At 47.1% G+C, this 11,072-nt stretch overlaps 3 protein-coding genes across 3 annotated transcripts; 1 reads left to right on the plus strand and 2 right to left on the minus strand.

The window, feature by feature from the left end:
- Nucleotides 1-212: 212 nt before the first annotated feature.
- On the minus strand, nucleotides 213-3,435 carry EAH_00039590 (peptidyl-prolyl cis-trans isomerase, cyclophylin protein, putative; the record flags this gene model as incomplete). The annotated part of the gene is made up of 6 exons (XM_013391928.1): nucleotides 213-628; nucleotides 872-1,383; nucleotides 1,628-1,762; nucleotides 2,024-2,221; nucleotides 2,737-2,922; nucleotides 3,306-3,435. Coding segments are annotated over 6 exons (1,577 nt in total), but the record flags the coding sequence as incomplete, so codon positions are not given.
- A 993-nt stretch (nucleotides 3,436-4,428) lies between these two features.
- Nucleotides 4,429-8,311, plus strand: EAH_00039600 (ribosomal protein L3p, putative; the record flags this gene model as incomplete). Its single annotated transcript, XM_013391929.1, has 5 exons — nucleotides 4,429-5,150; nucleotides 5,515-5,581; nucleotides 6,271-6,362; nucleotides 6,917-7,740; nucleotides 8,100-8,311. The coding sequence occupies 5 exons, from the start codon at nucleotides 4,429-4,431 to the stop codon at nucleotides 8,309-8,311; spliced, it is 1,917 nt and encodes a 638-aa protein (XP_013247383.1).
- A 761-nt stretch (nucleotides 8,312-9,072) lies between these two features.
- Nucleotides 9,073-10,486, minus strand: EAH_00039610 (hypothetical protein, conserved; the record flags this gene model as incomplete). The annotated part of the gene is made up of 4 exons (XM_013391930.1): nucleotides 9,073-9,187; nucleotides 9,621-9,801; nucleotides 9,915-10,181; nucleotides 10,477-10,486. The coding sequence occupies 4 exons, from the start codon at nucleotides 10,484-10,486 to the stop codon at nucleotides 9,073-9,075; spliced, it is 573 nt and encodes a 190-aa protein (XP_013247384.1).
- Between the last annotated feature and the right edge of the window lie 586 nt (nucleotides 10,487-11,072).

An 11,072-nucleotide genomic window follows, 5' to 3' on the forward strand; every position in this document is an offset into this window, starting at 1 on the left:
TATTTATATTTATATTTATATTTATATTTATATTTATATTTATATTTATATTTATATTTATATTCACACCTAAAATATATATATATATATATACAGAGAGAGAGACAGAGAAAGAGAGATTTATAAGGATTGATAGAATTACAATTAATTGACAACACTAATAATAAAAAGATAATAAAAAATAAATAAATAAATAAATAAATGTGACTGACCTCTTTTTATGTGCTCTGTATATCGCATCTACATTGAAGACATTCCAGCCGAAAGTAGTTTTAGACTTTTTCTTTTTTAAACGCTGTGCTTCTTCTGATGCAGCAAGTGTTTGATTTAAGACAGACTGTGCATTTAAATGCCTTCTCCTTGACCTGCTGCTTCTTCCATCAGCTTCTTCGTCTTCGTCGCTCGATTCTGCTGCTGCTGCTGCTGCTCGTGCTGCTCGTGCTGCTGCGGTAGACCTGCTGCTGCCTTCTGCTGCTGCTGCTTCTTCTTCTGCTGCTTCTTCTTTCTCTTCCTGATACAGCCGATACATCGGAGCCTCCTGCAAACGCTTGTACGCATCACGAGCTGCTGCTGCTGCTGCTGCTGCTGCTGCTTGCGGCATCTGCCACTGCTTCTTCTCTTCTAACACCTGCAGCAGCAACAGCAGCAACAGCAGCAGCAGAAGCAGCAGCAGCAGAAGCAGCAGCAGCAGAAGCAGCAGCAGCAACCACACACAGTCTATATTGGAAACGCAACAGCAGCAGCAAAATAAACTGCTGGATGGTGCTGTTGCGGTCGCCTGCTGCTGCTGCTCCGTGCTGCTTCCTGCTGCTGCAGTTGTTGCTGCTGCTGTTGCTGCTGCTGTTGCTGCTGCTGCAGTTGTCCGCCTCACCTCTTTGGTGTTGAGGGCGCGGCCCTGATTGAGTTGGAGACGAAGAGACAGCAGCTTTTGCTTCCTCTCCAGAAGCAGAGCACGTGCTGCTGCTTTGCCGCTGCTGCTGCTGCTGCTGCTGCTGCTGTTGTCTTCGTTTGTCTCTGAATCTTCATCATCATGCAAATCCATCAATAGCTTGCCTAGAGGGTCTATTGCTGCTGCTTCTGCTGCTGCTCTTTTCTGATGCTGCTGCTGTGTTTCATCATCGCTGCTGCTGCTGTCGCCGTCATATAGAAACGCAGCACCTGGAGCTTCTGCTGCTGCTGCTGTTGCTGCTGCTGCTTCTTTTGGCTGCAGCAGCTCCTTAAGAGATCCCCCTGCAGCAACCTTCTCTAAGGCTTGCTGTGCTGCATATGTGCTGCTCTCTAAAAATCTCTGTCTCTTTCTCTCAAGTCTTCTCTTCTTATCGCGACGCGACGGGGCTTCCATCTCACTGTCGCTGCTGCTGCTCACCGACTCCTCGTCACTCCCTAAGCAGCAGCAGCAGCAGCAGCAGCAGCAGCAGCAGCAAAAGGTGCAGCAATAGAAGCAGCAGTAGCAGCAGTAGAAGCACGAGTAGAAGCAGCAGCACCAAAAGTAATGGAAACAACAACAGAAAAAGCAGCAGCTGCAGCAGCAGCTACAGGAGCAACAGCAGCAACTGCAGCAGCAACAGCAGCAGCAGCAACAGCAACAGCAGCAGCAACAGCAGCAGCAACAGCAGCAGCAGCTTACCTTTAAGTTTGCGTGCATCTTCTGCTTGTTTCTGCATTTCTTTTTCATGCTTTTTCATCAGAGTTTCGAGCTGAGATCGGACGCCGCTTAATGATGCATTACGAAGAGCAGAAGGAGCAGCCAGCTGACCGCAACCTGCAGCAAACAAACCCTAAACCCTAAACCCTAAACCCTAAAGCCCTAAGTTGATTACAGCCTGCAGGGGTTTAGGGTTTGGAATTAAAGGTTTAGGGTTTAGCATTTTAGAATTAAAGGTTTAGGGTTTAGGGTTTAGGGTATTAGAACTAAAGGTTAGGGTTTAGGGTTTAGGGATTAGGGTTTAGGGTATTAGAATTAAAGGTTAGGCTTTAGGGTTTAGGGTTTAGGGTTTAGGGTTTAGGGTGATAATAGCATTACCAGTGATAAGAATAGGAACTCTAGGAGTTTGTGAGTTCGGGTGTACAGGGATCTGTTGCATAGCTCTTAAGACGTTAATCCCTTCAATTAGCTGCCCTATTACTTGATGTTTATTATCAAACTGCGGTGTCTTCTTCAAAGTTATAAAAAACTGAGAGCCGTTGCTGTTGCGGCCGTTGTTCGCCATGCTCAGACACCCTAAACAGCAAATCAGCAAACAAATTTATATTTTATTATATATTTAATTTAATTTAATGCGATCTAGTATAATATCTTTAATATAATATAATATGATGTAATATAATATGTAATGTAATATAATATGTAATGTAATATAATAGTAATATAATATAATATAATAATAATACAATATAATATAATGTAGGACAATATAATATTAATATAACACATAATAAATATAAATACAAATATAATAGGCTTTATTATTCAAGGATTAGACTTTATTGTTTATTGTTTATCGTTCAAGGTTTAGGGTTTAAAAGGGTTTAGGATTTACAAGGGTTTACGGTTTAGGGTTTCTAAGGGTTTCTAAGGGTTTCTAAGGGTTTCTAAAGGTTTCTAAGGGTTTCTAAAGGTTTCTAAGGGTTTATAAAGGTTTCTAAGGGTTTATAAGGGTTTATAAGGGTTTATAAGAGTTTATAAGGGTTTCTAAGGGTTTATAAGGGTTTAGGGTTTATAAGGGTTTAGGGTACCAGCTTGTGCATGTCTGCGAGCAAAGTTTTCATCATTAAATGTGCCGCCCCAGATGCTTTCTCCTGCAGAACCATCGTTGTTAATAAAGTCTCCGCTTTGTAGCAATACACCCGAAACATATCTAAAAAATAAACAGCCTCGATAGCATAGAGGTTTACCGGAGCCCTTGCTTAAACCATACTCTCCTGCAGCACAAGCAGCAGCAGCAGCAGAAGAAGAAGCAGCAGCAGAAGTAGTAGGGATAGTACAGGAGTAGAAGCAGCAGCTACAACACGCTAACTGCATGCGGAGACAGCAACCATGATAGCAACAGCAAATGCAGCAGCAGCAGCAGTAAAAACACCAGCAGCAACAGCAGCAGCAACACCAGCAGCAGCAACAGCAGCAATAGCAGCAGCAACACCACCAACACCAGCAGCAGCAGCAACACCACCAACACCAGCAGCAGCAGCAACAGCAGCAGCAGCAACACCACCAACACCAGCAGCAGCAGCAACAACAGCAGCAGCAACAGCAATAGCAGCAGCAACAGCAGCAGCAACAGCAGCAGCAGCAGCAGCAGCATTACCTGTACAGAGCCCCCTGAAGTTTTCTGCTGCTTTCGGAGTAATATCTGCAAACAATTTAAAGACCAAACGCCCAGCGGGCTGAGTGCCGATAGAAATATCCAAATAAACTAAAGGCGTTGAACGAGACATCTTCAAGACAAAAAAGAATATTAGCTGCTGCTGCTGCTGCTATTGCTGCTGCTGCTGCTGCAGCTGTTGTTGTTGCTGCTGATGCAGCTCTTGTTGTTGTTGCTGCTGCAGCTGTTCTTGTTGTTGCTGCTGCAGCTGTTGTTGTTGTTGCTGTTGCTGCACCTGTCGTTGCTGCTGCTGATGCTGCTGATGCAGCTGTTGTTGTTGCTGCTGATCGTACAGCTGTTGCTGCTGTTGCTGCTGCTGCTGCTGGTTTTCTTGCTGCTGCAGACGGTGGCGATGAAGAAAGTAGAGAATTTGCTGCTAGGAGTTCCTTTGATCTTTGCTGCTGCTGCAGTGAATGCTGCTGCGCACGCAGCAGCAGCAGCTGCTGCTGCAGCTGCTGCTGCGTATTCTGCTGCTGCTGTTGTTGCAGCTGCTACTGCTGCTCTTACTCCTACTGCCGCTGAGCGCCCTGCTGCTGCTGCAGTTGATGCTGCTGCTGTGCTGCCAGTTGCTTCTGCTATCCGATGCAGTTGCTGCAGCAACAGCCAGCAAAGGATACGGTGTATATACACCTTGATCTGCTGCTGCTGCGTGCCTTGCTGCTGCTGCTGCTGCTGCTTGTCTGCTGGCTCTGTCAAAGCAGCAGCTCTTCTCCTTCTTAGATGCAGCAGCAATACATGAAAAGAATATTACAACGATAATTTCATAAATTGTGTTTTGCTGGAGTGCAGCAGCAGCAGCAGCATCTGCTGCTGCTGCTGCTGCTCTACGGGGCCCCCGTACGGCACGCATGCTGTAGAAGATTGCATGTGGCTGCTGCTGCTGTTGCTGTTGCTGCTGCTGCTGCAGTAAGTAACGCCTGATGTTTATTTAATTAATTGTTTTATATTTTTTTGTTTTGTTTTGAAGAGGAAGCAGAGCAAAATCTCTAACCATCACCCCACACACGAGGGGGCCCCTCTAGGGTTTAGGGTTTAGGGTTTAGGGTTTGGAGTTAGCTTCGCAGTGATGCTGCAATCAGCAGCAGCTGCGCCAGCAGCATCTGCAGCAGCAGCAGCTGCTGCAGCTGCTGTTGCTGCTGCACACCGCCTCCCGTTTCGCCGGGGATGGAATGCACTCAGTTACAGCAGCAGCAGCAACAACAGCAGCAGCTGCTGCAGCAGCTGCTGCTGCACCAAGGGCATCTGGCGCAGCAACAATCGCAGCCTTCTCCCGGTGGAGTACCCAGACTCCCCGCGCAGCAGCAACGGCAGCAGCAGCAGCAGCAACAACAGCAGCGACAAGATCAACACCTTACAACAGCAGCGGGCGTACTTCTTCCTCAGAAGCAGCAGCAGCAGCAGCGGCAGCGTCATCAGTAGCAGCAGCACCAGCAAGTTGAACACTTTGCAGCAACGGCGGGTTCGCTTCTTCAGCAGCAGCAGCAGCAGCAGCAGCAGCAGCAGCAGCAGCAGCGCCATAGGCCACCGCCCCTGGAGTCATATGGGCCGCAGCAGCAACCGCAGCCGTTGGGTGTCTCGGGTTGATGGTTTAATTCGGAAGGGGCAGCAAAAAGCAGAAGCTCTTGCTGCAGTTTCTGATGAAGGGTTTGCTGCTGCAGGTCCTGCTGCTGCTGCTGCTGCTTCATTTGCTGCTGCTGCTGCAGCAGAACTAGAAGGAGGCCGCACATTCCCCAGCGACTGTGTGCACCCTGACCTAAAGAAAATTACTCCAGCTTGGAATAGCAGGCGGTCAGCTGCTGCTGCTGCTGCTGCTGCTGCTGGTGTTGCTGCTGCTGCTGCTGGTGTTGCTGCTGCTGGTGTTGCTGCTGCTGGTGTTGCTACTGGTGTTGCTGCTGGTGCTGTTGCTGCTGCTGCTGCTGCTGCTGCAGTCTCTTTGTTTGCTTTTCTCTTGCAGTTTCTTGGTGTATAAGATAGGAATGATGTCTATATATATATATATATATTTATATATATTTTTTTATATTATATATATACATATACATATATATATCATTATAAAGCTAATAACATCACCAGCACATTTACAACAACAAATATATTACTAGAATGATATATATATAAGTGTTCTTTGTGGTGTTTGTAATGCATGCAGTTGCGGTGTCTTGGGATATAAGGTAGGAATGATGTCCCTTTGGAATGGCTGGGGCGAACGAGAAGCTGTAACTGTTGTTCAGATCGACAGATGCATAATTTTACAGAAGAAGTCTCTCTCTTCTGATGGATATGAAGCTTGTCTGCTCGGCATCGGTCAGAAACATATACTTTATGCTGCTCCTGCTGTTGCTGCTCGTGCTGCTGTTGCTGCTCGTGCTGCTCGTGCTGCTGCTGCTCGTGCAGCTATTGCTGCTCGTGGTGCTGCTGCTGCTGCTCGTGCTGCTCGTGCTGCTCGTGCTGCTGCTGCTGCTGTATCGCATCGTGATATATCGGATGCTGCTATATCTGGTGCTGCTATATCTGCTACTGCCATATCTGATTGCTGCTAGATGCTGCTGCTTGTTGCTGCTAGATCTGCTGCTGGTAGATGCTGCTGCTGTTGCTGCTAGATCTGCTGCTTCTAGATGCTGCTGCTACTACTGTTTCTGCTGATGCTGTTGTTGCCTCTGCTGATGCTGCTATTGCTAGATCTGCCCATGGTAGTTCTGTTGCTGCTGCTGCTGCTTGATCCGCTGCTAGATCTGCTGCTGCTGCTTCTGCTGCTGGGCCTGCTGTTGCCGCTGCTACAGCTGCTAGATCTGCTGCTGCGTCAAATTTCTAATCCTATTTACATTCCTAATTTATATTTAATATTTATATTTATATATCTCTCTATTTCTATTTATATTATTAATTTGCATTTTTATGTTTGCAGGGTATCGATCGCCTGCGAGAACACCTCGTCCTCATTTGGGTGTCTGCTTGTCTATGGGCATCGAGCCAAAGGCACACACTGCAGAGTTTAAGGTGAGGAGACACTCGAATTTATTATTAAGACAAAAGGAGACACTTGAATTTATTAGTAAGACAAAAGGAGACACTTGAATTGATTATTAAGACAAAAGGAGACACTCGAATTTATTAGCAAGACAGAAGGAGACACTTGAAGAAATAATTACGACAAAGGCAGACACTTGGAGCTATCATTGAGACAAAAGGAGACACAGCATTAAATATAAATTAGAAGACAAAAGGAGACACCTAAAGAAGTCATTAAGACAAAAGGAGACACAGCATTAAATATAAATTAGGAGACAAAAGGAGACAGTTTGTGTTTTTTTATATTTATTTCACCTCTTGTATATCAAGAAAGATGGTTCGAATTGATTTTTTTGCATATATCGTTTATTATTTATAGTTGTCTACTTTTATTTAAAGAGACATTTGTTATTTGGCGTATGTTAATTATCTACTTGTGCACTTTCAGGTGTCTTCTGACTGTCTCCTTCCCCCGGGGCATGAGATGAGTGTTTTGCATTTCGTTCCGGGTCAGTGGTGTTTCGTCTCCGGCTGGACGACAGCAAAAGGCTATCAAGGACCCATGAAGAAATGGGGGTTCAAAGGTATGCTGCTGCTGCTGCTGCTGCTGCTGCTGCTGATGCTGGTGCTACTGTTGATGCTGGTGCTGTTGCTGTTACTGCTGATGATGATGCTGCTGGTGCTGCTGTTGATGCTGATGCTGTTGATGCTGGTGCTGGTGCTGTTGCTGTTGCTGCTGATGATGATGCTGCTGGTGCTGCTGTTGATGCTGATGCTGGTGCTGGTGCTGCTGAAGATGCTGATACTGCTGCTGCTGTTGATGCTGCTGCTGGTGCTGTTGATGCTGTTACTGCTGTTGATGCTATTGATGCTGCTGTGGCTGTTGGTGTTATTGATGCTGCTATTGCTGTTGGTGCTGTTGCTTCTGATGATGCTGTTGCTGCTGCTACTGTTGCTGCTGATGATGCTGTTGCAACTACTGTTGCTGCTGATGATGATGCTACTACTGCTGCTGCTTCTGCTGCTGATGTTGTGTTTTCAACTGTATCCTGCTGCCTCTACCGCTGCTTCTACCCACCCGTTTCACCTGCTGCTCCTTCTGCTGCACCTTCTGCTGCTGCACCCTCTGCTGCACCTTCTGCTGCACCTTCTGCTGGTGCTGCTGTTGCTGCTGCTGCAGGACAAAACGCTAGCCACGGAACAGAGAGTAAAGCTCATCGGTCTCACGGAAGCATTGGACAAAGTAAAACCGTAAATGTCGTTTGGAAATTCAAAAAGATGTCGGGACACCTGGGCCCCGACCCGAGAGTTGTGAACTGTCAGGTGTTAAGAATTCAAACCGATAGAAATCTTGTCTTTTTAAAAGGTAATAATATAATTTAAATATTATATTATATAATATTATATAATATATAATATTATATTAACGCAAACATACATGCATGCTGCTCCTGCTCCTGCTGCACCTGCTTCTCCTGGTGTGGTTGTTGCTGCTGGTACACCTGCCTCTGCTGCTGCTGAGGGTGTACCTGTTGCTGCTGCTGCGTTTGCTGCTGTGGCTGTTGCTGCTGGTGTGTATGGTGCTGCTGCTAGTGTACCTGTTTGCTGCTACACCTGCTGCTGCTGTGTCTGCTGCTGGTTCTGGCGGTATACCTGTTACAGTTCTCGTATATACTGCTGTGTTTCCTGCTGCTGCTGCGTTTCCTGCTGCTGCTGCTGCTGCAGGGTGTGTGCCTGGGGGTGTGGGGTCTCTGCTGAAGATCAGCGACGCTCGAGGCAAAACGCATCATCAGCGCAATCGCCATTTGCTGCTGCCTTTTCCTACATTTGTTCCCGATGCTAATAAAGAATATCCTTATCTTTTAAACAAACCTGAGGCAAAGGAAGACCCCTTCGCTTACCCAGAAATACCCATTCATGATAAAGACGAGAACTGAACTGAACGCTAAACCAACCTGCTGCTGCCGCTGCTGCTGCTGCTGCTGCTGCTGATGCTGATGCTCCTCCTGCTCATGCATCTGCTGCGGCTGCACACACAGGCATCAACACCGGCACCGAGCAAAGTTTGCTTGACAAAACAAAAGAAATACCCCTAAACACTTTATATCTTTTTTTCTAACAGACAGTCTATATATTATTTTTCTAAGCAATTCTTCTTTCTTACGAGTTACGACTGGCCCCAGATAGCGAATGTAAACCCTAAACCCTAAACCCTAAACCCTAGACCTAACCGAGCCTCCCCCTACACTGCTTAACGCAGCTGCAGTAGCCCCAGCAGCTGGAGTAGCTACTGTAGCTGCAGTAATTGCAGCAGCTGCAGCAACTGCAGTAGCTGCAGCAGCTGCAGCAGCACATAGTAAATAGGTGGTGTATGTACACTGGAGACAGCTGCACTTCGCCGTGTTCACCGCATGTGTTCTTCATTAAAACCCTAAGGTGTAGCTAGCTGCCAGCAACGTCTAGCTAGCCACGTAGCTAGCTAGCTAGCTAGCTAGCGTGATAATCTCAGCCTGTTGCTGTTTTTTTTCTATATGCAGCAAAAGGAGGAATCGCACAGCTTTTGAATAGAAAAGAAAGACAATACTAAAGCGTTTCCAAGAAAAGCTAAAGGGGCAGCTGCAGCAACTAGTGCTGCTGCTGCTGCTGCTACTGATGTTGCTTCTATAGCCGCATCCCGAAGCAGCTGCCTTCTTCCCACTTAGAAGCAGCAGTCCGACTGACTTTGCTGCTGCAGCGACAGCTTCAGCTGCTGCTGCGTTAGTATTTTCGCGCATTCACCTGCTATGTGCTTCGCTGCAGCTGTTGCTGCAATCCTGTAGCAGCAGCAGCAGTAGCCAAAGCAGATGAGGTGGGTTTGTCTATCTTCTGTTGTCTGCTGCATCGTTGCAGTTCATATGCAACGGAGAGAAGCCCGTAGAGACGCAGCTGCCGCAGAGACAGCGCTGCGTGTGGCAGCGGTAAGGCCTTGCAAGGATAGTTTGAGAGACAGTGCAGCGGCCTGGGGAGCAGCAGCAGCCGCAAGCAGGAGGAGGAGGAGCAGCAGCGGCAACAGCAGCAGCACATTGTGGGGCCGGTTGTCGGTGTTTACTAGAGGCGCAGCGGCCGCCAGCAGCAGCATGGGGAGCAGCAACGCCTTGGCAGCTGCAGCAGCAGCAGCAGGTGCAGTCCGCAGCAGCAGCATGAAGCCCCTCATTGCTGCTGCTGCAGCATACGACAGTAGTTTCGTTCGGGTCCTTTATGGTGTACAGATAGAGACTGTCTCCTCCTCTAACATCATAGTCTGCCAGTGCATTTGTTGCAGTAAGGGTAAACCCATTAAATACTAAACGCATGCGATCAGCACGAGTAACAATCAGCCGCTCCAGCCGCTGCTGCAGCTCCTTCACGCTGCATTCCTCTGGGTCTATGTCGAAGGCCCACGTGCAAGCTGCAGCAACAGCAGCAGCAGCAGAAGCAGCAGCAGCAATAGCAGAAGTAACAGCAGCAGCAGCACGTATGTATCAAACTAATGCACAAGAAAACTGTCAATTGAAACGCTACCAAAAGCAACAAACAGTATGCCCCATACAGTCCGAACGGTGCTGTGCTGCTGCTGTTGCTGCTGCTGCTGTTGCTGCTGCTGCTGTTGCTGCTGCTGCTGTTGCTGCTGCTGCTGTTGCTGCTGCTGCCTTTGCTGCTGCTGATTGAAAGCACCCTCACCTATTTTCCCTTTGTTGCTGCCGGGGATAGGAGCAACGCGGTGTACGAAGACAGCGACATTTTTAAAATGTGTTGGGTTGCGAGTCTGCAAGCGTGTCTCCGGAAATACTGCAGCACATAAACCCCACACCAAACATTATCAAATTTAGACCCTGGTGCTGCTGCTGCTGCTGCTGCTGCTGCAGCTGCTGCTGCTGCAGCTGCTGCTGCTGCTGCAAGTGCTGCAAGTGCTGCCGCACTTGCAGAGGCTGCAGCGGCAGTTGTAAAGAAATTGGTGTGTATTGTGTTTTAACCAAGACTGCTTGCTCCTGCTTCTGCTGTTGCTGCTGCAGCTGTTGCTGTTGCTGCTGCTGCTGCTGCTGCTGCTGCTGCTGCAGCTCGTAGGAACCTTAGAAGATCTTACTTACCATCATATTCAAATGTTTCGTTGGGTTTGTTGTGCAGTCTGTTATAAAGCGCATCAGCAACATAGGGATGAACAACTCCGCATAACTTCTTTCCTTTCAGAGCATCTGCAAGAGCCTGCAGCAAATAAGGAGACAGATAGGTAGCTGCAGCAGAAGAGGATAAGAGAGACAGGTGTCTCTTTTATGCATCAACAGCAAACATTGAATCTATTAAAGGATTAAGCTGTCTCCTTTATGCATATATTAATAAACACAGAATCTATTAAAGCAAACAACTGTCTCCTTTACGCATATAAATAAACACACACAGGGCAGAGGAAGTGAGACAACTGTCTCCTTTATGCATAGAAACAAGCAAGGAATCAATTAAAAGGAGACAGCTGTCTCCTCTATTCATAAACAAGAGTCAGCACAAGAGCTGCAAGAAGAAAACAAACACCAAAGAGAAATAAAGCAGCCACAAAGAGAGACAGGTAAAAAAGATAAAAAACAACAACAATACACCCAAAGACAGACAAAAGAGGTATAAAGAGAGACAGATACAAAGAAATATAGAAACAGATACAGATACAAAGAAATATAGAGACAGAGA

Source organism: Eimeria acervulina, genomic scaffold (genome assembly GCF_000499425.1).
Source record: "Eimeria acervulina Houghton genomic scaffold, Eah_scaff468, whole genome shotgun sequence".
Taxonomy (NCBI): domain Eukaryota; phylum Apicomplexa; class Conoidasida; order Eucoccidiorida; family Eimeriidae; genus Eimeria; species Eimeria acervulina.